Source organism: Miscanthus floridulus, chromosome 9 (genome assembly GCF_019320115.1).
Source record: "Miscanthus floridulus cultivar M001 chromosome 9, ASM1932011v1, whole genome shotgun sequence".
NCBI classification, from domain to species: Eukaryota; Viridiplantae; Streptophyta; class Magnoliopsida; order Poales; family Poaceae; genus Miscanthus; species Miscanthus floridulus.
The window spans coordinates 34,505,361-34,531,811 of NC_089588.1; the positions used below are offsets into that span (position 1 = coordinate 34,505,361).

At 44.7% G+C, this 26,451-nt stretch overlaps 1 protein-coding gene across 2 annotated transcripts; it reads left to right on the forward strand.

The window, feature by feature from the left end:
• Positions 1 to 2,873: 2,873 nt before the first annotated feature.
• Positions 2,874 to 26,446, forward strand: LOC136481709 (uncharacterized). 2 transcript variants are annotated; one of them, XM_066479025.1, is made up of 5 exons: positions 2,874 to 3,159; positions 3,263 to 3,669; positions 4,579 to 4,740; positions 4,830 to 4,983; positions 26,190 to 26,446. In XM_066479025.1, exons 2-5 carry the CDS (start codon positions 3,655 to 3,657, stop codon positions 26,249 to 26,251), a joined length of 393 nt encoding a protein of 130 aa, XP_066335122.1. In that variant the 5' UTR covers positions 2,874 to 3,159; positions 3,263 to 3,654; the 3' UTR covers positions 26,252 to 26,446. The 2 variants fall into 2 exon arrangements, with proteins under 2 accessions (XP_066335122.1, XP_066335123.1); XM_066479026.1 differs by having other exon boundaries at positions 3,263 to 3,530.
• The last annotated feature ends 5 nt before the right edge of the window (positions 26,447 to 26,451 follow it).

Consider the following 26,451-nt stretch of genomic DNA (forward strand, 5'->3'; position numbering starts at 1 on the left):
CCAATGGCTCCCTGTACTCCGTCGGTACGGCAGCGAGGATAGCCTCCAGTGCTGACATGTCATCTTCTTTATTGTCGGTGTCCTTGTCAACAGCATTCCAGAGTCGTCGGGCTCTGAGCTTGACCTTCATGGTCACCGACCACTCTCCATAGTTGGTGTGAGTCAGCGTCGGCCAACTGGTGCCGCTGACCTCCCGCACCGTGCGAACAATGACCTCCGGTCGTGGTTGGACAGCCACAGCAGTGCCACTGCTGTTGTCCATCTCCGAACCACCCGTCATCGCCAGCGGTTAGTCTGGCGACGGCGCTTGTACGGCTCTGATACCACTTGTTGGCCCACAGGATCACCGGCTCAGGTGAGTGAACCACTCACTAGTCTTGCCGAGCACCCGCTAGTGTTGCCGAGCAACCACTAGCCATGCCGACCACGAACAAGCGTTGTCCGTCCCCACACACTATGGCTGGAGCTAGAAGAAAAAGGAAAAACAGAGTAAGCGCACACAATACAAGATACCAGCGTTGGCCGAAGCTCTGTCTGTGAGATGGCAAATCTGAGCTCTCTTTACTAAGTTGCTGTGTTAGTCTATTTATACAACTCTATCCATCTAGTCCCAGTACAGCTGTCCTGCTGCAACAATGACTTGATAACATACATGGTTGACTCTACGCCGGCCACTGCATGTGCTTACAGTGCTGCAGTTGAGCAGTTTGGCGCCTACACCTGCAGCGGCTATAGTATCACAGCAGGGGATCTTTTCGGCGCCGTCTTTCCCTGGCTGTGTTCACACAAAGTAACAGTAGATTATCTAACAGTTAACTGATCAGCGCCTCCACACGTCCTGGCGACAGAAGGTCAGAAGCTATTCGCCAAATAGGTTGGCCTTCAATTGAAGATTATATACAAGCCAGGGTCATCAAATAGAGTCGCTGATGCATTGTCACGCAAATCAGTGCACGACTCAGTCTGTGCCGTAGTCTCAGTGATCACTCCGCAATGGATACAACAAGAGGTGATAGCAGGCTATACTTAGGATCCGCATCTACAGATATGATTGCTAAGCTTTGCATTGATCCCACAGCTGTTGCTGGGTTTTCATTACGGGATGGAGTCCTCAGGCATGGCTCCCGCCGCATCTGGATTGGTGACAATAACGCCCTCCAACTCAATATTTTACAGGCAGTTCTTTCAAGTGCGCTGGGAGGTCATTCCGGTTTTCCCGTGAAACACACGCGCCTGAAGCAAATGTTTTCTTGGCGCGGTATGAAGTCAGCTGTACGTGCATTCGTCAGTTCATGCATCACAGCCAACAGGCTAAGCCCGATCACACCAAGCTACCGGGCTTCTGCAGTCATTACCCGTGCCAGAGGCAGCCTGGCAGATTGTCTCACTGGACTTCGTGGAGGGTCTGCCACGTTCAGGCGTCAATTGTATCTTGGTGGTGGTGGATTCCTTCACTAAGTATGCCCACTTCCTCACCTTGCTCCATCGATTTACCGTTGCTGCTGTAGCGAAGGTTTTCCTGAACAATGTTTACCGGCTACATGGCTTATCGATAGTCATTATATCAGTCCGTGATTGTGTCTTCACCAGTATCTTCTGGAAGGAATTGTTTTGCCTTACTAATGTTTCCCTTAGTTACCACCCTCAGTCGGATGGACAAACTGAGCGCCTCAACCAGTCCATGGAAACCTTTCTTCGTTGCTTCGTCAACGCCTGCCTGACTAAATGATCCTCCTGGATTGCCCTCGCTGAATTTTGGTACAATGCTTCTACTCATTCCGCTACTGGGTTCTCTCCTTTTGAAGACTTATATAGTTATCCTCCCCGCCATTTTGGGATTTCTGTGTTCGACGATGTGGTAGTGCCAGAGCTCTCTACTTGGCTTCAGGACTGACAAGTTATCAGTGAATTGATCAAGCAACATTTGGCTCGCGCCAAGGAGCGCATGAAGCGTCAAGCTGACAAGAACCAATCCGAGCGGTCATTCCAAGTTAGGGACAAGGTTTTTGTGAAGATCCAGCTTTATGTTCAGACATCTTTGGCCCCTCGTGCCAACCAGAAGTTGGCATTCAAATTCTATGGACCGTTTGATGTGCTGGCTCGAATTGGCTCTGTTGCATACAAATTGCAGCTTTCGCCGTCATCATCCGTTCATCCCGTATTTCACGTGTCTCAACTCAAGGCTGCCATCCGTCTAGGTACTCTAGTTCTGCCCTCATTCCCGACTGATATCGAGTTACCTCGTGTGCCAATGGAGATTCTGAAGCAGCGCACCGTCCCTACTGCTACTGGTTCTGTGGAACAAGTGTTGGTCCACAGAACGGCTGGGATCGTGAGACGGCAACCTAGGAGAATGCTGCCCATCCTCATCAATCCTACCCCCGTGCCCTTGCTTGGGCCCCGGGGAATGTTATCATCCAGCCCACTACAAGTGAAGCAACTGAAGACGACCATGGGCGAAGAGCGGGCTCACGTACTCGAAGGCCCATGTACGCTTAGCCGGTAGCGAATGGGTGTGAGCGTGCATGTGTGCACGGCGGGGCAGCAGCCCATGTATCCAGTATAAGAGACGAGAGAAAGAGAGAAGGAGGATCAGAAAAATTGTAAACCAAACTCTCATGCTCGCTAAGAACTCCTCCCGTATCCGTTGCTCCGCCTATTGCTTTGCTGTTCGTCCAATTTCCCCTTCCCCAATTCTCCTTCCCTTGCCTACTGCTGACAAACTATTTGATTGAGTTGTGATAGGAGTATACGAGTGACATGAGTGGGACGAGCACGAGCTGCAAAGAACAGCGAGGAGTCAAAGACATGAAGCAACAAAGACATGTCAATGACTCGTGGGCTGCCAAAATAAGAACTTGGGCCCACTTGTCGGTGTCTTTCAACTCCCGTTGAAATTCCTCTTTCCTCCTTCCACTTCCGCCTGTGTCCGTCTCCTTCCTTTCGCCCCGTCACTGCCCCCGGTCTGCTGCTCCCTGCCCCTGCTCCAGTCCTCGGCTCCCCGCCGCCTCTCTTGCTGCCCATCCCGCACCTCTTTCTCCAACTCCACGCTCCTGGGATCGGGTTCTCTCCTCCGTGGCAACTGACCGCTCGAACTAGCAAGCCGTGCGTCGGTGGCCCCCTCGCCGGGAGATCTCCGCTGCAGCCGCCGCCGGTGAGGTGAGGCTACCACCCATCAAGGCTTCTAATTCGTACAGTATTATATTACTGCTATGCCCACAACCTCTTACATTTGGGTTTTCTCGCCATTCTTGCTCGGCAGTGTTGACGCCCGCAGTGTGTTCGACGGAATGCCTCTCGGGACGAGGGTATTGCTGGATGAGGGAGCGTCCGCGGAGGTCGGGGACGACCGCATCAGCACTCTTCGTGACGCCCTCTTGAACCACGTGCTCTCATTCCTGCCAGCGGAGGAGGCTGTGCGCACGTGCCCTGCTGGCCCGGCGCTGGCGCCATCTCTGGAAGTTCACCCCAGGCCTGTGCTTCGGGTGCCTTTGGGAATATGAACCTAAGTCTGTTCAGGAGCTCCAGAGGTTTGTGGACTATTTCCTCCTCCTCCGTGGATGTTCGCCTCTCGACACATGCGAGCTCAGGATTGGTGGCTTCCCTCGCAATGATGATGTGCTCCGTGTGAACCTCTGGTTCCGGCATGCTGTCATGTGCAGAGTTCGGGTACTCATACTCCACGTCTATCGGAATGATTATGTTGACCCCTGGCTTGAGCTCAATGACCTGCCTCTTGTCTCAAAGACCCTGACGAAGCTAGAGAGCTTCATGGTGTAAGGTGTCATGCTAGTTTCCTCAACTTGTCAAGCTGTCCAGCCTTGGAAAATCTACATTTTGAGTACTGTGATCTCCCATCGACCCAGAAAATCTCATCTGAGTCCATAAAAAGTCTGAACATCATAGATTCCACTTTAGGTGATGATTCCCGTGTTCGAATTTCTGCCCCAAATCTGGTTTCACTGCAACTAGACGACCTTTGGGACAAAACTCCCATCCTTGAGAGCATGCCAGCATTAACAGGGGCATTTGTTCGAATAGCCAAGCACTGTGATGACGCTGCAGTAAAATATTTGATCCATATCAAGATTGTAATTGTGAGTCTTGTGAGAGTTCTGACAGCATTGGTGATCAAAGTAACAATTGTGTGCTTCTAGAAGGTTTATCAGAAGCTAGGAGTTTAAGCGGTAGAGTCTTACCGCCTGTGACCGGAAGGTCCCGGGTTCGAGTCGTGGTCTCCTCGCATTGCACAGGCGAGGGTAAGGCTTGCCACTGACACCCTTCCCCAGACCCCGCACAGAGCGGGAGCTCTCTGCACTGGGTACGCCCTTTTTTTTTTTGGAGTCTGGTGTTGATTTCTACACTTGAAGACGTGGTATACTTGCACCTTATCTCAGTTACATCATAGCTTTATTAGTCATCCTCCTTATTTCTCTAGCATTGTTTGCCTTAAATCCACAGTATTATTTACATAGCTGCTGGACATTGATAGCTCTTGGTTAGAATGGCCTTTGCTTTTTGCTTTTTTCTTGCATTGTCACCAACTTGCCTTATCTTTTATGTTTGTGCCTTGTGCAGTTTATTTTCAAAAGGGATTTGAGATGGTGCCCTATGTTTTACAACTTGAGGACTTTGTTGCTCAATGAGTACTGGTGTGTACCTGATGGCATCCATGCATTAGCTTGTATTCTTGAACACACACCAAATTTAGAGAAGCTCACTCTTCTACTCTTTTCTGAGGTACATACTACATTAATTGGCTACTGCTGCATTTTAGGTTTGTTAGACTTCTTATTAATCTTACAGTTTTTTTTACTTGTTCACTGCAGGGGCCTAAACATAATGTAGAAATGGAAGGAAGCTTCAGTTCAGCAGTGCAATCTGCTGCAATTTCAAAATACCTTAAGATAATTGAAATCAAGTGTGAAGTGGTTGATGAGAGAGTTGCCAAAGTTCTGAAATTCCTGTGCACATTTAACATACGTAAGCTAACTTGAACTGTCCTTGTGCTTCTATATTTCTGACATTTTCAGCAACCTTCATTTTCATGAAAGAATGTTAGCAGTGTAAATTTGATAAATATAAAAGAAATTGTAAAATCCTACGACCTACAATACAAATGATAAGCACGCAATTTAGGATTGCTGAAGCAGCCCTGCACCGCCCCGCCCCACCCCGCCGCCCTGCGGCCCACGCGGCCCCCGGCCAGCGGCTTGCGCTGCGTATGCCGTCGGTCCACGCTGCTCCTTGTGTCCCTACGCCGGGCCCTAGAATTCGCTCCGCGCAGCTCCGTGCGCCCATGGCCGGGCCACAGAGTTCCTCGTTGGAACTCGCCGCACACCCCCATGGCTGGGCCCTGAAGCTCGTCGCGCTCTGCCATGGCCGGCCTGAGCTCGCAATAGAAAGGCCACGGAGGAGCCCCTGCTCCCATGCGAGAGAGAAGGAGAAGGCACGGTGTCGATGTGGGTCATCCGCAGCTTCCGTCGTCCGCTCGTCTGGAGAATCAACTCGGTGCTGACCTGCTCTGCCTCTGCTCGGTGCTGACCTGCCCTGCTCTGCTGCTCTTCGGTGCTGATCTGTTGCTACTGATGTGCTCTGCTGCTCTTCGGTGCTGATCGGCTGCTACTGATGTGCTTTGCTCGGTGCTTCTCTGCTCTGCTCAGCTGCTCTTCGGTGCTGATCTGCTGCTCCTGCTCTGATCTGCTGCTGCTCGGTGATCTGCTCTGCGGCTGCTCGGTGCCTTCTCCTTCTCTGCTGCTCCTCGGTGCTAATCTACTGCTACTGATATGCTCTGTGGCTGCTCGGTGCTGCTGCCATTCCTTCTTGACAAGACCATCGCTGGAGTTGAACTCCCCTCCATGGCTCGGCAGGTTTGCTCCCCTGGCGCTCTCCTCGAACTTGAGCAAGATCTTTCTCTCCGGGTAAGAGATTCCAAGCTGAAGTCCTTCACAAGTTCTCTTCTTCAGTACATCACCCATCATCGTCAACGGATGGCTCCTTCTTCATGCTTGGGGTTTTCCGAAGATACCTCTTTCAGTTGACTGAAGAGTCAGTTGCTATGGCTCTTCACTGTTGTTTGGGTGGCTCTCCTACTGGATTTCATGTTTCCTACCTGCAAGATCGACATTTCCACTTTTCTGTTGCCTCGAAGCATGTGGGTTTGTTGGTTCGTGCTCTTAAGAGGATTACCACTGATCACTTTGACGTCTACTTCCACATGTGGCGTGATGGAGGTGAAAACTGGGAACTAGAGCAGAAAAATTGGGAAAAAGAAGAGAAGGATATTTGGTCTAATGCGATCAATCGTAAAAACAAACGCAAGATGTCTGCCAAGAGGGTTTGTTTTCATAATAAGCTTATTCAAGATTCTCCAATTCATAAATCTCGCCCCAGGGAGCTTGCTTCGGTGATCAAGATTGGTGCTATTTTCTGCCCTCTTCCAAGGGATGCCTGCAACGTTTTTAGAAAATCTTCAGTTTCTTCAGATTATGAAAGAGGTTTTAGTTCTCTCGCTAATCAAGTGCAGGATGCTAGTAGTGTTACTCATGGGGTTCATGGTGATGCTGCTGATGAATATGCCTGCTCTTCGACAGCTAGGCTAACTGATGATGTCCCAACCCAGGAGGTTTTTCAAAATCTCAAACGAGATCCCCACGTTAGCATCAATCTTGACCATGCTGCCAACACACAGCCATCAACAAGGTTTAATGCTGGGCCTCCTCCCCAGGGTGAACACTTCAGTTTTTTTTTTTCAAATCATGCAACCTGCCTTTGTTTCAGATGCTTAAGTCCGACTCATCTTGTTAAAGATTGCTGGGAGGAGACTCGTTGTATTTACTGCTTCAATTATGGTCATCGGGCTCGTTACTGTACCAAGAGAAGATTAGACCTCAAGTGCAAATGGGGCATTAAGCCTAGCAAACTCCCCTCGGGTGAAGACCATGGTGGAGATGGAAGAACAAATTATATTCAATGGTCCCTTGGGCCCAATGCACCTAATGACGCCGTGCCTTCTTTGCTTGGCTCCCATGATTCAACTCCATGTATTCTCTCTAGTAGCCAAGAGGTTATGGAAGAGGATCAAGGTTTCGCTGTGATGGTTGATGCTGCTTCATCCCCGGCTAGCCCTGCCCTTCTCCAGCTTGGGCAGGGCAACGAAAAGGAAATCACTATTGACAGGCAGCCTGATCAGCAAGAAAACTTAGTGGTTGAACAAACTAGAATCCAGCAAGGTGATCAACAGCAGGTCAATGATCCTCCAGCCCTATCTGTCACAACAGGAAGCAACATCAACTGGCTGCCAAAAAATCAGAAGGACATTGAGCAGAGGGAAGCCATTTCAAAATTCCTTACTGATGGACTGAGGTGACTAATTATCAACCAAAGCAATGATGGCTTCTCCAAGATAATGGGAAGCCACAACTTTCCAAACTCCCTGATCCACATTGACCTTGCTGCTCTTGGGATCAAATCCCTCAGCATCGCTGTCAACATCCCTGATCAAAGTGATGCTTCACTGGTTACCCCTACTATGAGCACCCAACTGATGCTGCAAAACTCTGATGATGCTCAGATTCACCCAAATCTGCCAGCTCCTACAACACATTCTCTGGAGAAAGGTGCTCAAATCACCAAGGTTTACAATAGAAGAAGGTTCAAGAACAAGAGTGGTACCAATGATAAGGAAAACACCTTCCCTGCTTCCTCTGAAGAATATGTACTACCTCACTCACCAGCTCACTCTACTGACATTACTAGTATGGACAAGGGCAAAGATAATGTGGCAAGGAGAAGGAAATGTTGCACTCCTGTCTCCATCCAGATGCTCAGAAGAAGCCCAAGGTTCATTGAAAAGCTTAATGGGTGTAAACCTGTTGTGATTTCCGCAAAAAAGGCAACAAACAGAAACAAAGCCAAGGACAAGAAGATCAAACCACAAACTGATCTCTTGGGTGACATTCTTCTCCCTTCCATCTGTCAGACCAATGAATTCCCTAGGCTCTCTATTATTGATAAATATAACAGTATTTGTTAGATAATCTACTGCTACATTGTGTGAACACAGCAAGGGAAGACGGCGCTGAAAAGGCCCCCTGTTGTGATACTGTAGCCACTACAGGTGCAGGCGCCGCCCGGCTCACCTGCAGCACTGTAGGCACATGCAGAGGCCGACGTAGAGTCAGCCCTGTATGTTATCTAGTTACTGTTACAACATGTGCGCTGTACTAGGACTAGATGGATAGAGTTGTATAAAAAGATTACCACGGCAACTCAGTAAAGAGAGTTCAGATTTGCCATCTCTCAGACAAGGCTTCAGCCAATGCTGGTGTCTTGTACTGTGTGTGCATGCTCTGTTCTCTCTTCTTCTAGCTCTAGCCATAGTGTGTGGGGACAGACAACGCTTGTTCGTGGTCGGCACGGCTAGTGGGTTCTCGACAACACTAGCGGGTGCTCGGCAAGACTGGTGAGTGGTTCACTCACCTGAGCCGGTGATCCTGTGGGCCAACAAGTGGTATCAGAGCCGTACAAGCGCCGTCGTCAGAGTAACCGCTAGCGATGATGGGTGGTTCGGAGATCGGCGACAGCAGTGGCACTGCTGTGGCTGCCCAGCCACGATCGGAGGTCGTTGTTCACACGGTGCGGGAGGTCAGCAGCACCAGTTGGCCGACGCTGACTCGCACTAACTACGGATAGTGGTCGGTGATCATGAAGGTCAAGCTCAGAGCCCGACGGCTCTGGAATGCTGTTGACAAGGGCACCGATGAAGGGGACCGTGACGCCTCAGAGGGGGGGTGAATTAGGCGACTTAAAATTCTAACTATAAACTATGGCCTCTTTTTTTTACTTCTAGCAAAACATATGCAATAAATAAACTATATAAATGTGCAACTATAGTTTAGCTAGTGTGTTGCTATCTCTACCGCAAAACAAGTAATATAATCAATGTAAATGCGGAAGCTAAAGAGCAATGTAGAGATATGCAAACTCCTGTCGTCGACTTCGGTATTTTTACCAAGGTATTGAGAAGCGCACAAGCTTCCCCTCTAGTCCTTGTTGGAGCCCCTCGCAAGGGTCAAGCTCCCGGTCGGGTAACTCCGTGGATAGCCTTGGGCCCCCCCCCACGCGCAAGTGGGTCTCCGACGTGCCCTCCGGCAAGCCTCTCCCGGATACTCCCCGCCGTCTTCACTATCAAGCTTCCGGCCGAAACGCCACGGACCTTGTTCCCTCTGGTACACGGTGGCGGCCATAACACAAACGCGGTTGGTGTGATCTCGCAAGACTACAAGCCCCTCCGATGTACAACAATGGTGCGCGCAAGCACCGAGTGGTAAGAGGTATGCAAACCTCACTAAACACTGGCCTAAACCTAGAGCAAGCGCATGAGCAGTGGTCTAATCAACCTAAGCACTTCGCAAAGCACCTACGCTAATCACCTAATGAATCACTAAGCTCTATGCAAGTGAAGATCACTAAAATGGTGTATCAACACCATTGGTATGTTTCCTTAGCTTCGCCCTTCTCAAATGGCCGGTTGGTTGTTGTATTTATAAGCCCCGCTGAGAAAGTAGTTGTTGGGGACGAAATCCTGCTTTTCTGCTACTGACCGGACGTTGGAGTCGTCTTGATCGGACGCGTCCGGTCGTCCCGACCGTTGTGGCAGCGATTAACTGATCAGACGCTGCCAGCGTCCGGTCACTTGCCATCGGACGCGTCCGGTCACAAGTTCGCCGCTCTGGAACCTCTTTGTACTCGATCGGACGCTGCTGCTCTGCGTCCGGTCGGTTTGCCGCCAGCGTTCGGTCCAGCATCTGGTCACGCTGTTTTTGCCGAGCCTCTGATCGGCGCGTCCGGTCCAGCGTCCGGTCGATGCTGTTGTTGCTGATCTACTGATCGGTGCGTTCGGTCACTTTTCCTTCAGCGTCTGGTCCAGCGTCCGGTCGCCTTTATGAGCTCGTTTCTTCACGATTTTGCGTGCGGTTTGGTTACTCTCTTCGTGCTTTGACTTTGCATGTTATCTTGTGTATTCTCTTGTGCTCCTAAGGTCTTGCTTGTGGTGTTGATTCTCAGATCATCCCATCGCCTTCATCCAAGTCACGTCTTGCACCCTATTGAACTACAAAACAAACACTTGCAAATTCATTAGTCCAATTTAGTTGTGTTGGCCATTAAACACCAAAATCTAAAGTAAATAGGCCTAGGGTCCATTTTTTTTATAATCTTCCCCTTTTTGGTGATTGATGACAACACGACCAAAACAAGCAAATAATAAAGATTTAGAATTTAAAAATTATCTACTTGCTAGGATACAATGCACGGGGCAATGTTATATGACGCTAACTAAAATATACTACTTGTAAAACTACATGAAAACTTATCTTGCCCTTGCAAATGTCCCCATGTGGTATTATGAATTTAAGCCTTGCTACCTATTGATTCTCTCCATTATCTAGGCTAATCCATAACCCATAATCCTTCCTTTCTCGGACTATTACCATTTGTAGACACCACTTGTAAACCATTACTATTTGTAAATGATCTAGCTTTTGGTCCTACTTATTAATGCTTGCTTTTGTCCTCTAAATTCTTCCCCTTTAGAATCAAACACCAGAAAGAAAGACATTAGTAGCACAAGGAAGGGTCAAACTTTGTGATCCTTTGAGTATAGAGTGAAATAGGTCACAAAATTTGACTCACATTATATAGACTAAGCTTCCCCTAAATATATGTATATATATGGTGGAAGACAGCATATGCATAATTGGCAAATTTTTGCTCAAGGGAATTTAATCTATATAGTGCATGGAGAAAGCATATAAATATAAAAAAGAAATCAACATGATATCGGTTTAGAAATACCACATGTGGAAACCAATTTGATTTCTACCACTTGCAATAGGTGGTGGATATTTGAAGTACGATGCTTAGCTCCGAGGACTCTATTTTCCTTGCAATGAGACTACTACACATAATAAGCTTGGAAAGATGTTAGTCTCAAAGCATCCAACTCGTAGATTAGCCTCCCCCTAAATTTGTGCACACAAGTAAGAATATTTATAGGAAACATGCACATTGATTTTGGAATAAAAAATACCACTTGAAAGATGACATCTCATAAATGTGAATCATTTTTAAAGATGATATTCGGGAGAAGTTATCTACAATTTGGACTTTTGCACATATTAGATGAGCAATTGAAGGACAATTTACGTGCCGTGCTCCTAAATAATTTTAAACCATGTAGGATTGCTCCAAGGAATAAGAATGAAACCGAGCAAGCCTACCATATGAAATACCTAGTGTATGCATGACAAAATATATAAGAATGCAAGTGCAAACCTAGGCATGAAGAGTAACTAGATGCTAAAAGATATCAATTGTAGGAAAATTTAAATCTAATACCAATTGAAGTAAATTGAATCTAGTTACCTAACATGGGAAGGGGGATTTGGGTTAATAGTATTCACTAACTCACTTGATAATGATTTTGTCCATCATGATGCACCCCATGAAATGCATCCAAACTTTGTCAAGTCTTCAAATTTCCCAAAGTCCATTGGACTTTTCACTTCCCTTTCGGGATCTAAACTTTTTTGGTGTTCTTCATGTTGGAGATGATTTTTTTGACCCCCAAAAATGTTTGACCCCATTGTTGGCTTGCTTGTTCACCTTAATGGTCATCACCTTATCAATTTTCTTTTTCTTCAAGAGATAAGGTGTAGAGGCCTTCTTGTCCACCTTATTTGTGTAGGTGTTGGAGAGCTTGCTTGTTTGCTTCTTCTCTTTCTTCTTTGCTCCTTCCCCATTCTTCACCTTACACTTAGGACTTGTGACCTTCCTTGTGGCACATGTAGTAAACCATGGTTTGTTCTTCATCAAGCTTCTTCACTCTTTTGATGGTGTTATCTTGATGAAGTTGGGCTTGCTTTGCCTTGTCTTTCACTTGAGTCAAGTCCTTGGTGAGGCGAGCTACTTGCTTTAGCTGCTCATTCTCCTTTGCAACCTCTTGTGTGCATGTATCTACCACACATTTCTCAACGCAAACTTGGTTGCATAAATGTGAGTCTAAACATAAATCATTACAAGAAGTAGAGGCATTCTTTTTAGACATGTTTGAGCTTAGGGGTAGTACTAACGGCTTTAACATTAGCAATTTTATTAGTTAGCTCATCACAATGTTTGCATATGATTTCTATTTTAGCAAGCAAGCTTTTATAAGCATCTTGTGAGCTAGCTAACTTTTTTTTATAAGTTGCTCATCATTAATTGTTCATACATTTGTTATTGCATTAGCCTTAAGTTACTCAATTTTAGTAGATAGTTCAACATTGATATTAGCAAAGTTCTCATATTGTTCAAGCAAAGTTTGATAAGTTCTTGTGAACTATCTAGTTTTTCTTTTAAATTTTTGAGCTTCTTTTGTTGACTAGTGCAAACATTAGCATAATTATGATTTTCTTGTATAATTTCATCATAAGAAGGCATATCATCATCACTATCACTCTCACTAGAGGATGAGTTTTCGTTATCTCGTGCCATAAGGCATACACGAGAAGAGCTTGATGATAAGTGCTTGCGACCTCGCCTCTTGTGATGGTGTTCTTCACTTGAAGAATCATCCCATGTCCTTCTTAATGTGAGGGTTTGTTTCTTGCATGGCTTCTTCTTTGTCTTGGGTGTGGGCTTATTTGGACAAGCTTTCACAAAGTGCCCCAACTCGCTGCATCCATAGCATCCTCTTTTTTTGTTCATTTATTTGATTTGTGAAGATGAGATCTTGGATTTGGATGGGCACACCCTTGATATTGAGCTTTTGGATCATCTTCTCCACCTTGTTGATTAGTTTGATTGATTCTTCATCAAGGTCGGAGGTGGAGGAGGAAGATTGATCATCATCACTTGAATCATCATCATCATCATCATCTTCTTCTTCACTTGATGAGCTTGAGCTTGAGCTTGGCTCAACTTGCTTGCTCTTCATCTTCTTTTTCTCGCTACATGCGAGAGCTTTGCCTTTGCTTAATAAAGAGACTTCTTCTTGACCTATCTTGCGTGACATTTCAAATGCCACTATCTTGCCAGTGACTATGGCCGAGGTCATGGTGCTCAAGTTCTCCATGTTGTGAAGGATTGTGATGATGTTTGCATATTTTCTTTGTGGTAGCACGAAAATAATCTTCCTCACGATGTCCGCGTCATCTAGCTATGTTAATCCTATAGAATGGAGCTCATTGATAATTAAATTTAAACGTGAATACATATCACGAACAAGCTCATCATCATTCATTTCGAAGGAATCATAATTTTGTTTAGCTAGACAATATTTTTGCTCACGGACATTTCTTGTGCCGTCATGGAGATCTTGGAGTTTTAACCATATTTCATATGCCGTATTTAAAGTGAACACTTGGTTAAAGACATCCATGCTAAAAGATTCAAACAAGCAATTCTTAGCTCTAGCATTGAAGTGTATTTCCTTTTCATCACTCTTTGTGGGTTTATCAGAATTTTTAATGGGTTTCATCCCGTCACGAGTGACTCTTCAAACTCTCAAATCAACCGCCTCAAGGTAGCAAGCCATTCTAGCTCTATAGTATGGGAAGTTGGTGCCGTCAAAGTGCGGAGGCCTAGAGGTATCCATCCCAACCACTCTAAATAGCGTCGGCTCAACTGCGGTTAAGCCAATGGTCCAAATTGAGCCAACCGGCTCTGATACCAATTGAAGGGGACCGTGATGCCTAAGAGGGGGGGGTGAATTAGGCGACTTAAAATTCTAACTCTAAACTATGGCCTCTTTTTCTACTTCTAGCAATACCTATGTAATAGATAAACTATATAAATATGCAACTACGGTTTGCTAGTGTTTTGCTATTTCTACCGCAAAACAAGTAATATAATCAATGTAAATGCGGAAGCTAAAGAGCAAGCTAGAGATATGCAAACTCCCGTTGCCGATTTCGGTATTTTTACCGAGGTATCGAGAAGCGCGCAAGCTTCCCCCTAGTTCTCATTGGAGCCCCTCGCAAGGAATCCCTCGTAAGGGTCAAGCTCCCGGTCGGGTAACTCCGTGGATAGCCTCGGGCTTTCCCCACGCACAAGTGGGTTTCCAACGTGCCATCTGGTAAGCCTCTCCCGGATGCTACCTGCCGTCTTCACTATCAAGTTTCCGGCCGAAACGCCGCGGGCCTTGTTCCCTCTGGTACATGATGGCGGCCACACCACAAACACGGTTGGTGTGATCTCGTAAGACTACAAGCCCCTCCGATGTACAACAATGGTGCGCGCAAGCACCGAGTGGTAAGAGGTATGCAAATCTCACTAAATACTAGGGCTAAACCTAGAGCAAGCGCATGAGAAGTGGTCTAATCAACCTAAGCACTTCGCAAAGCACCTACGATAATCACCTAATGAATCACTAAGTTCTATGCAAGTGGAGATCACTAAAATTGTGTATCAACACCCTTGGTATGTTTTCTTAGCTTCACCCTTCTCAAATGGCCGGTTGGTGGTTGTATTTATAAGCCCCACTGAGAAAGTAGCCGTTGGGGACGAAATCTCACTTTTCTGCTACTGATCGGACGCGTCCGGTTGTCCCGACCGTTGGGGCAGCGATCAACTGATTAGACACTGTCAACGTCCGGTCACTTGCCACCGGACGTGTCCAGTCGTAAGTTCGTTGCTCTGGAACCTCTCTATACTCGATCGGACGCTGCTGTCCTGCATCCGGTCCAGCGTCCAGCCATGCTGTTTTTGTCGAGCCTCTGATCGGCGCATTCGGTCCAGCATCCGGTCGATGCTGCTGTTTGCGATCTACTTGATCGTGCGTCCGGTTACTTGTCCTTCAGCGTCTGGTTCAGCGTCCGGTCGCCTTTGTGAGCTCGTTTCTTCACGATTTTGCGTGCGGCTTGGTTCATCTCTTAGTGCTTTGGCTTTGCTTGTTATCTTGGGTCTTCTCTTGTGCTCCTAAGGTCTTGCTTGTGGTGTTGATCCTCGGATCATCCCGTCGTCTTCATCCAAGTCACGTCTTGCACCTTATTGAACTATAAAACAAGCACTTGCAAATTCATTAGTCCAATTTGGTTGTGTTGGTTATTAAACACCAAAATCCAAAGTAAATGGGTCTAGGGTCCATTTTTTCTTACAATCTTCCCCTTTTTGGTGATTGATGACAAAACGACCAAAACAAGCAAATAATAAAGATTTGGAATTTAAAAACTATCTACTTGCTAGGATGCAATGCAAGGGGCAAGGTTATATGATGCTGACTAAAATATACTACTTGTAAAACTATATGAAAACTTATCTTGCCCTTGCAAATATCCCCATGTGGTATTATAGATTTAAGCCTTGCTTCATATTGATTCTCTCCATTACCTAGGCTAATCCATAACCCATTATCTTCCCTTTCTCGGACTATTACCACTTGTGGACACCACTTGTAGACCATTACTATTTGTAAATGATCTAGTTTTTGGTCCTACTTATTAATGCTTGCTTTTGGTCCTTAAAATTCTCCCCCTTTGGAATCAAACACCAAAAAGAAAGACATTAATAGCACAAGGGAGGGTCAAACTTTGTGATCCTTTGAGTATAGGGTGAAATAGGTCACAAAATTTGACTCACATTATATAGACTAAGCTCCCCCTAAATATGTGCATACATATGGTGGAAGACAAAGCATATGCATAATTGGCAAATTTTTGCTCAAGGTAATTTAATCTATATAGTGCATGGAGAAAACATATAAATATAAAAAAGAAATCAACATGATGATATCGATTTAGAAATACCACATGTGAAAACCAATTTGATTTCTACCACTTGCAATAAGTGGTGGATATTTGAAGTACGATGCTTAGCTCCGAGGACTCCATTTTCCTTGCAATAAGACTACTACACACATAATATGCTTGGAAAGGTGTTAGTCTCAAAGCATCCAACTCGTAGATTAGCCTCTCCCTAAATTTGTGCACACAAGTAAGAATACTTGTAGGAAACAAGCACATTGATTTTGGAATAAAAAATACCACTTGAAAGATGACATCTCATGAATGTGAGAATCATTTTCGAAGATGATATTTGGGAGAAGTTATCTATAATTTAGACTTTGGCACATATTAGATGAGCAATTGAAGGACAAGTTATGTGCCGTGCTCCTAAATAATTTTAAACCATGTAGGATTGCTTCAAGGAATAAGAATGAAACCGAGCAAGCCTACCATATGAAATACCTAGTGTATGCATGACAAAATATATAAGAATGCAAGGGCAAACCTAGGCATGAAGAGTAACTAGATGCTAAAAGATATTAATTGTAGGAAAATTTAAATCTAATACCAATTGAAGTAAATTGAATCTAGTTACCTAACATGGGAAGGAGAAGTTGGGTCCATAGCATTCACTAACTCACTTGGCAATGATTTTGTCCAACATGATGCACCTCATGAAATGCATCCAAAGTTTGCCAAGTCTCCAAATTTCTTGAAGTCCATTGGACTTTTCACTTCCCTTTCAGAATCCAAACCTTTTTGGTGCTCTTAATATTGGAGATGATTTCCTTTGGCACCCAAAAATGTTTGACCTCATTGTTGGATTGCTTGTTCACCTTGATGGCCACCACCTCGTCATTTTTCTTCTTCTTCAAGAGATAAGGTGTGGAGGTCTTCTTGTCTACTTTATTGGTGTAGGTGTTGGAGAGCTTGCTTGTTTGCTTCTTTTCTTTCTTCTTTGCTCCTTCCCCATTCTTCACCTTACACTCATAGGACTTGTGACCTTTCTTGTGGCACATGTAGTAAACCACAGTTTGTCATTCATCAAGCTTCTTCACTTCCTTGATGGTGTTATCTTGATGAAGTTGGGCTTGCTTCGCCTTGCCTTTCACTTGAGTCAAGTTCTTGGTGAGGCAAGCTACTTCTTTCTTTAGTTGTTCATTCTCCTTTGCAACCTCTTGTGTGCATGTATCTACAACATATTTCTCAACACAAACTTGGTTGCACAAATGTGAGTCTAAACATAAATCATTACAAGAAGTTGAGGCATCCTTTTTATACATGTTTGAGCTTTTTCTTTTAGATGCCTTGGTAGGGGTAGTACTAACGGCTTTAAGATTAGCAACTTTATTAGTTAGCTCATCACAATGTTTGCATATGATTTCTATTTTAGCAAGTAAACTTTTATAAGCATCTTGTGAGCTAGCTAACTTTTTTTTTAATTTTTCATTTTTCTTTACAAGTTGCTCATCATTAATTGTGCATGCATTTGTTGTTGTATTAGCCTTATGTTGCTCAATTTTAGTAGATAGTTCAACATTGATATTAGCAAAGTTCTCATATTGTTCAAGCAAAGTTTATAAGCTTTTTGTGAATTATCTAGCTTTTCTTTTAAATTTTTGAGCTTCTTTTGTTGACTAGTGTAAACTTTAGCATAATTAAGATTTTGTTGCATAATTTCATCATAAGAAGGCATATCATCATCACTATCACTCTCACTAAAGGATGAGTTTTCGTTACCTCGTGCCATAAGGCACACACGAGAAGAGCTTGATGATGAGTGCTTGCGACCTCGCCTCTTGTGATGGTGTTCTTCTGCACTTGAAGAATCATCCCATGTCCTTATTGATGTGAGGGTTTGTTTCTTGCATGTCTTCTTCTTTGTCTTGGGTGTGGGCTTTTCTGGATAAGCTTCCACAAAGTGCCCCAGCTCACCGCATCCATAGCATCCTCTCTTTCTTTGCTCATTTATTTGATTTGTGAAGATGAGGTCTTGGATTTGGATGGGCACACACTTGACATTCAGCTTTTGGATCATATTCTCCACCTTGTTGATTAGTTAGATTAATTCTTCATCAAGGTCAGAGGTGGAGGAGGAAGATTGATCATCATCACTTGAATCGTCATCATCTTCTTCTTCTTCACTTGATGAGCTTGAGCTTGAGCTTGTCTCAACTTGCTTGCTCTTCATCTTCTTTTTCTTGCTACATGCGAGAGCTTTGCCTTTGTTTGATGAAGAGGCTTTTTCTTCACCTATCTTGCGTGACATTTTAAATGTCACTATCTTGCCAATGACTATGGCTGGGGTTATGGTGCTCAAGTTCTCCATGTTTTGAAGGATGGTGATGATGCTTGTATATTTCCTTTGTGGTAGCACAGAGATGATCTTTCTCACGATGTCCGCATCATCTAGCTTTGTTAATCCTATAGAATGGAGCTCATTGATAATTAGATTTAAACGTGAATACATATCACGAACAAGCTCATCATCATTCAATTCGAAGGAATCATAATTTTATTTAGCTAGACAATGTTTTTGCTCACGGACATTTCTTGTGCCGTCATGGAGATTTTGGAGTTTTAACCATATTTCATATGCCGTATTTAAAGTGAACACTTGGTTAAAGACATCCATGCTAAAAGATTCAAACAAGTAATTCTTAGCTCTAGCATTGAAGTGTATTTCCTTTTTATCACTCTTTGTGGGTTTATCAGAATTTTTAATGAGTTTCATCCCGTCACGAGTGACTCTTCAAACTCTCAAATCAACCGCCTCAAGGTAGCAAGCCATTCTAGCTCTATAGTATAGGAAGTTGGTGCCGTCAAAGTGCGGAGGCCTAGAGGTATCCATCCCAACCACTCTAAATAGCATCGGCTCAACGGCGGTTAAGCCAATGGTCCAAATTGAGCCAACCGGCTCTGATACAAATTGAAGGGGACCGTGACGCCTAAGAGGGGGGGGGGTGAATTAGGTGACTTAAAATTCTAATTCTAAACTATGGCCTCTTTTTCTACTTCTAGCAAAACCTATGCAATAGATAAACTATATAAATGTGCAACTATGGTTTTGCAATTGTGTTGCTATCTCTACTGCAAAACAAGTAATATAATCAATGTAAATGCGGAAGCTAAATAGCAAGGTAGAGATATGTAAACTCCCATCGCCGACTCCGGTATTTTTACTGAGGTATCGAGAAGCACGTAAGCTTTCCCCTAGTCCTCATTGGAGTCCCTCGCAAGGAATCCCTCGCAAGGGTCAAGCTCTCGGTCAGGTAACTCCGTGGATAGCCTTGGGCCATCCCCACGCGCAAGTGGGTCTCCGACGTGCCTTCCGGCAAGCCTCTCCCGGATGATCCCCGTCGTCTTCACTATCAAGCTTCCGGTCGAAATGCCGCGGGCCTTGTTCCCTCTGGTACACGGTGGCGGCCACAACACAAACGCGGTTGGTGTGATCTCGCAAGACTACAAGCCCCTCTGATGTACAACAATGTTGCGCGCAAGCACCGAGTGGTAAGAGGTATGCAAACCTCACTAAACACTAGGCCTAAACCTAGAGCAAGTGCATGAGCAGTGGTCTAATCAACCTAAGCACTTCGCAAAGCACCTACGCTAATCACCTATTGAATCACTAAGCTCTATGCAAGTGGAGATCACTAAAATAGTGTATCAACACCTTTGGTATGTTTCCTTAGCTCCACCCTTCTCAAATGGTCAGTTAGGGGCTGTATTTATAAGCCCCACTGAGAAAGTCGCCGTTGGGGACGAAATCTCGCTTTTCTGCTACTGACCGGACGTTGGAGTCGTCCTGATCGGACGCATCCGGTCGTCCCGACCGTTGGGGCTGCGATCAACTGATCGGATGCTGCCAGCGTCCGGTCACTTGCCACCGGACGCGTCTGGTCACAAGTTCGCCGCTTTGGAACCTCTCTGTACTCGATCGGACGTTGCTGTCCTACGTCCGGTCGGTTTGTCGCCAGCGTCCGATCCAGCGTCCGGTCACGCTGTTTTTGCCGAGCCTCTGATCGGCGCGTCCGGTCCAGCGTCCGGTCGATGCTGCTGTTGCTGATCTACTGATCGGTGTGTTCGGTCACTTTTCCTTCAGCGTCTGGTCCAGCGTCCGGTCGTCTCTGTGAGCTCGTTTCTTCGCGATTTTGCGTGCGGCTTGGTTCCTCTCTTCGTGTTTTGACTTTGCTTGTTATCTTGGGTCCATGCCTTCAACAATTTGTCCAGATATGCCCACGAGTTTGTCAACATAGACGAAAAGAAAATAGAGAGTTTCAAGAGAGGCCTTGGCACCAAACTAATGAAGACTATGGCCAACTCAAGGTGTGCCACCTATAATGAGTTTGTCATTGATGCCTTAACCCAGGAGAATCAGAACAACTTACGTGCAGCAGCAAAGGGCCGCAAAAGAGCAGCTGAGGCAGGTGCCTTAGGGTCATCTTAGTCCAGAGCTCTAGTGGTAGCTAGGCCATAATTTCATCCACCAGCACCTAAGTTTAGGCCTCCTCAGCTAAAATCTCAAGCCAATCGCCCTTAGAAGATATTTCGCATGGCATTCACCATTGCCATACCTAAGGGCAATGCAGGCTAGGGAAGCTCAGCAGGACCAAGGAACAACCAGTCATGCTTCGAGTGCAATCAGTTGGGTCATTGGGCTAAGGAGTGTCCCCATCCTAAGAAGAATGGCAATCAAAATCAGGGTAATCAGAAACAGACCAATCCAAAAGCACTTCCTGGATACGTGCATTATACAGCTGTGGAAGAAATTCCCACGGGAGAAGCTATGACCGCTGGTATGTTTCTTGTTAACAAACACCCCGCCATTATTTCATTTGACTCTGGAGCTTCTCATTCATTTATGAGCCAAACATTTGCATCTAAGCATCATCAGAAGATAATTGAGGTAGACAAGGGTGGTTATAGTATAAGTTTAGCTGGGGCCACTATTTCTACTAATCAATTAGTGAGAGATGTGCTCATCTCTATATAAGAGAGGGAGTACACTACGGATCTTATAATATTGCCAGGACTAACAATAGATGTGATTTTGGGCATGAATTGGATGAGGGGTCATGGAGTTCTCATTGACAATACCACTAGAACAATTATGTTGAGAGAACCAAAGGGGGATAATGCTTTTCTAGTACCACTTCCCCAGAGTTTTGATCTCCAAAACTTGTCTTGCGCTATACAAGCCACCACTCTATGATATTCTAGTAGTTTGTGAATTTCCTGATGTATTTTTAGATGAATTGCTGGGTTTACCGCCTGATAGGGATTTGGAATTTAAGATCAAGTTAGTGCCAGGTACGGCACCTATCTCAAGAAGACCCTATAGGATGCCACCAAATGAGTTAGCCGAACTTAAAATCCAGTTACAGGAACTTTTAGACATAGGTCTTATTTGACCTAGTTCGTCTCCTTAGGGATGTCCAGCTTTATTTGTAAAGAAGAAGGACAAATCCTTCAGAATGTGTGTGGCTTATAGGCTGCTTAATGCTGTGACCATTAAGAATAAGTATCCTTTACCTCGCATCGGTATCCTGTTCTATCAACTGGCAAAAGCAAAGGTATTCTCTAAGATTGACTTGAGATCAGGCTAGAAGATGTACCTAAAACAACTTTCTCCACTAGGTACGGCTTGTATGAGTATTTAGTCATGTCTTTTGGACTGACAAATGCTCCTACCTACTTCATGTACTTGATGAATTCGGTATTCATGCCCAAGCTCAACAAGTTCGTGGTTGTGTTTATCGATGATATCTTGATTTACTCCGAGAATGAGGCAGATCATGCAGAGCATCTGAGAGTTGTTTTGTCCAGATTGAGGCAGCATAAATTATATGCCAAATTTAGCAAATGTGAATTCTAGTTGAAGAAAGTACCTTTCTTGGGTCACATCTTATCTAAAGATGGAATTTCAAAAGACCCATCCAAAGTACAAGAGGTCATGGATTGGAAGGCCCCGACTTCAGTTCATGAGGTTCAGAGTTTTCTAGGGCTAGCAGGCTACAATCGTCGTTTCATTCCGGATTTTTCCAAGATAGCTAAGCCCATGACCAGACTACTCTAGAAGGATGAAAAGTTCAATTGGACTCAGAAGTGTGAAGCCGCTTTTCACACCCTACGGACCTTGCTAACTACAGCTCCTATTCTTGGACAACCTGACATTAAAAAGCCTTTCGATGTGTTCTGTGATGCATCGGGTACAAGTTTGGGGTGTGTGCTCATGCAAGAAGGTCGAGTTATTACCTACGCTTCCCAACTATTGTGAAAGCATGAAGTCAACTACCCTACACATGATTTGGAGTTTGTAGCAGTTGTCCACGCTTTGAAGATATGGAGACATTATTTATTGGAAAACATAAGTCACATATACATTGACCACAAAAGTCTCAAATATATCTTCACTCAACCTGAGCTGAACATGAGACAACATAGATGGTTAAAGCTAATCAAGGACTATAATTTGGAAGTGCACTACCATCCAGAAAAAGCCAATGTTATAGCAGATGCACTTAGTCGGAAATCTTATTGTAACACCTTAGAAGCCTTATTGGAAGATGGATTTAATTTGTTGCATCTTGTTGTGCTACACAATATCACTATCAGTTGTTCACTTGAAAGCAAAATCATCGAGCTACAGAAGACAGATGTAGGTGTATTTCACATTAAGAGAAAGATGAAAGAATAGGAAACCAAACATTTTAGGTTAGAAGAAAGAGGTGTGCTTGGTTCGAGGATCGACTTACGGTACCAAAAGACCAAGAGCATAGAAATCAAATTTTAGATGAAGCTCATTCATCCAAGTTGTCTACTCATCCGGGCAGTAGCAAAATGTACTAGGATTTGAAAACCAGTTTCTAGTGGACCAAGATGAAGAAGGAAATTACAGCCTATGTTGCTAGGTGTGATGTCTGTAGCCGAGTGAAGGCAGATCAACTGAAACCTGGTGGACAGCATCTGCTGTTGTCCATCCTAGGCTGGAAATGGGAGGAAATAAGTATGGACTTCAGTACAGGCCTCCCGGTAACACAACAAGGTCACGATTCTATATGGGTCATTATAGATGGCCTCACTAAGTCAGCACATTTTGTATCGGTTAACACAACGTATCTCACTAGGAGGTACGCTGAGTTGTATGTTCCACAAGTTGTGAGGCTACATGGAGTACCAAAGACCATAATCTCAGATCGGGGACCATAGTTTATAGCTCGCTTTTGGGAACACTTGCACCAGGCCTTGGGAACCAAACTAATCAGAAGTTCAGCATACCATCCACAAACCTCTGGACAGGCTGAGCGAGTGAATCAAATTTTGGAAGACATGTTGAGATCTTGTGTTATATCCTCCAAGGGTTCATGGGAGAAATGGCTACCTTTAGCCGAATTCTCCTATAACAACAATTATCAAGAGCATCAAGACGACTCCTTTTGAGGCCTTGTACAGTCGGAAATGTAGAACTCCCTTGGATTGGATTGAGCTTGGAGAAAGAAGGTACTATGGCATAGATTTTGTCACAGAAGCTGAAGAACAAGTACGTGTTATCCAACAGCACATGAAAGCATCTCAGTCAAGACAAAAGAGTTATGCTGATAAAAGAATAAGACCACTGAGACTATGTGTACTTAAAAGTTTCGCCCATGAAGGGAGTGTAGAGATTTTAGTAAAAAGGAAGCTTGCGCCTAGATATGTAGGGTCATACCAGATTATTGAACGGAACGGAAATGTCGCCTACAAGTTACAACTTCCCCTAGAAATGAGTGCTATATTCAATGTCTTCCATGTTTCTCAGTTAAAAAGATGTCTTCGCATACCTGAGGAAGCTATCGCACCCACCAACATTAAGCTCCAATCGGATTTGACTTATGAAGAGAAACCAATCCGAGTGCTAGAAGAAATAGAAAGTGTAACCCGGAGCAAGGTCACTAAGTTCTACAAGGTGGTGTGGAATAACTACAGTGAACAAGATGCCACATGGGAATGGGAGGATTATTTGCGTGAAGTCTATCCAGCTTTTTTTGAAGAATGGTAGGTCTTGCAAATCTCGAGATGAGATTTCTATAAGGGGGAGGGGTTGTAATACCCTAGTGTTAAGCATTGCATTTGGCAATTTCATTTCATGAGCACAAGCATCATCCAAGCATTCATGAGCATGCGCATATGAAGTTTCATTTTATTCACTTTTCTCTTTATCACATGTGATGTTGCTCATATATTTAATTATGCTTGTGATCATATGTGACCAATGCATGAGATGGTTGTGAGGTCACCAAAATAGGTTAGACACACCTAGAATGATAATCGGAACAATGTTTATATTCATAACTTGAGCCAATTTTGCTTCCAAGTGTTGGTTTACTTGGTAATGTCATTTTCTTGATCCTAGTTTGACCAAAGTTGAACAATAGCTTAGAGTGTTTGCATGGCTGTGTGACCTAAATAAAAGTTGTAGTTCACGTCACGGGTAACAAACTTTGTTTAAGGGTCATGAACTGAATTAGTGTCTAACATGGCCAAATAGAGCTCACAAGTATCAACAAAATGTTGTTTTGTGACTTAAATTTTTTTAGTGTAGAATGCTGATTTTGGTTTCAATGTACGTCACTTTAGAGCTTTGTAGTTTGAAAACCATTGTGAATTAGACAAAACTCATTTAAGCAATCTTGTAGTACTCATGTAGCTCTACAATTTTTATTAAGGAAGTTTTTGCTAAATCACCACGGATTAGGAGGACTGATCGCTTGAACTTGCTTCGTCAGTCGGGTTTAGTGGTGTCTGTACCGGCGCCGCGCGCGCGTCGTGGCCGACCGACGTTAGGCCACGGCTACCGCATGGAGGCTATCCACCGACATCGGGTCTGCGTGTCAGGCTAGGGCGGGCAGCAAAACCACATGACGTCGCTGCTCACTCTCACTCACGCTCACTCTCTCTGTCTTGCTCTCGCTCCCACTCTCGTCGCGCCAGAGCTAAACCGAGCGTCATCGCCATTGCCGCCAAGCTCCGCCACGCTCACTCGCTGCCACCACCGCACCACTACATCTCGCCCACAGCTCCGCCATCATCTCCTCCACCTCCCCAAACCACCTATGCCACCATCTGAGCTCAGGTGAGGCCGCAGTTTGAGTTCACCGTCACTGCGCCATCGCCGAGCTCGCGCTCATTGTGGCCATGCTCCACCAAGCCATCTCGCTCACTCTCTTCCCTCGTTAGGGTTAGCATAGGCTCACATCCTACTCACGCTGCTGGCCATTGAGCCAATGTCAACCTCGTCGGAGCGGAACGTCGACATGCTGCCGTTGCGCTCCCACCACCGTGCTGCCATGCATGCGGTCGTGCCACATCAAAGATCGACCGAGGGGATCACTCTATTGGAATTCTACGAAGAAGAAGAGGAACATCAGGAGGCACCTTAGCCCGTAGCTCGAAAAGGCGAGGAGCAAGGTCTTGAGGACCTGACCGAGTGCCCGGATCATCGACCAACTTCTTTTCTCAAAGGCAAGTCTCGGAGCATTCTATGTCTCCCATGTTTTACAAAATACCACTTAAGTCCTTTTTATGTTTGATGCATTAGGTTATAAGAGTTGATTGGAAACACTTGATGCATAGCACCACCTTGTCCAGGTATATATACCTTTAACCATGTATAGGTCCAGGATCGAATATATGCTTAGCCATGCTTAGACCGGTAGAAGTCGGGTGATTTTCTATCACATGCGAGATATAGGTGGATACCGAAGCACGGTTGACTATATTTGCTATCGTGGAAAAGAACCATGGGGTAATGTAACTGGAGGTCGAATGGAGTCTATGTGTAGGTTGACTCATGTGAAAGTGCGCACTCTGGATGGTAGTAAAGATGTGTGGGGAGCCAGACGTGAGCCCAAGGGCAGGCCGGGCCTGAAAGTCCTAGCAGCTGGTCGTCCCTGATTATGCGACACTGATCAAACCCGCGAAATGTGAACCTGAGTTATTCCAAAGGTGACCGTTGATCTGGTCTATCTAGGTTTGTATTAGGAATAAATTCCCAGCTGATTGAAATTGATTTGAATTGTCGTCTCTCCCAGATAGTGAGAAATTTGACTGAGCTTCCTTCTATCGTAGTGTTAATGGCAAGTAGAATGGTTTTGAGAATGAAATATTAAATGGCTATGGTTGTTATTGTGCTGTCATTAACAATATACTACATGTTTGGCATAGGTTAGTCGCTAATCTAGAGATGAATAGATATAATTAACTTAATGACTGAATTATAAAAAAATGTAGTTGAATTAGTGGTTTTTTATGCAAAATATTGTCAAGCTTGCTCCACTTATAAAGCCTTGTATGATCCTTGGAGTCATTTTATTTTTGGTTTATGATAGGTAAGTCTAGCTGAGTACGTTCTTATACTCAGGGTTTTATTTCCTATTGTTGCAGATAATACGATGTATCAGGGCTACTGTAAGAACAGCTTCTGTCCTGCCGTGGACGAGGAGTAGGGCCCTAGGCAAGGCATCTCTTAATAATCCCTCTCTTATACGATGTATCAGTGATGTAAATTGTAAGGATATTTCCAGATTGACATTCCGACAAAAGGGTCTCATATTCAAATATTTTTTGTGGATATTTGAGTGTTCTTTCAACACCATGTACAAATTGAGATATATTCTCCGGATATTGGATATACAAATATAATGGG

Excerpts from the sequence above, each read along its gene's own strand:
- LOC136481709 (XM_066479025.1), top strand. Across the intron at positions 4,741-4,829 it reads CTCTTCTACTCTTTTCTGAG|GGGCCTAAACATAATGTAGA; the intron begins GTACATACTACA and ends TGTTCACTGCAG. Across the intron at positions 4,984-26,189 it reads CCTGTGCACATTTAACATAC|ATAATACGATGTATCAGGGC; the intron begins GTAAGCTAACTT and ends CTATTGTTGCAG.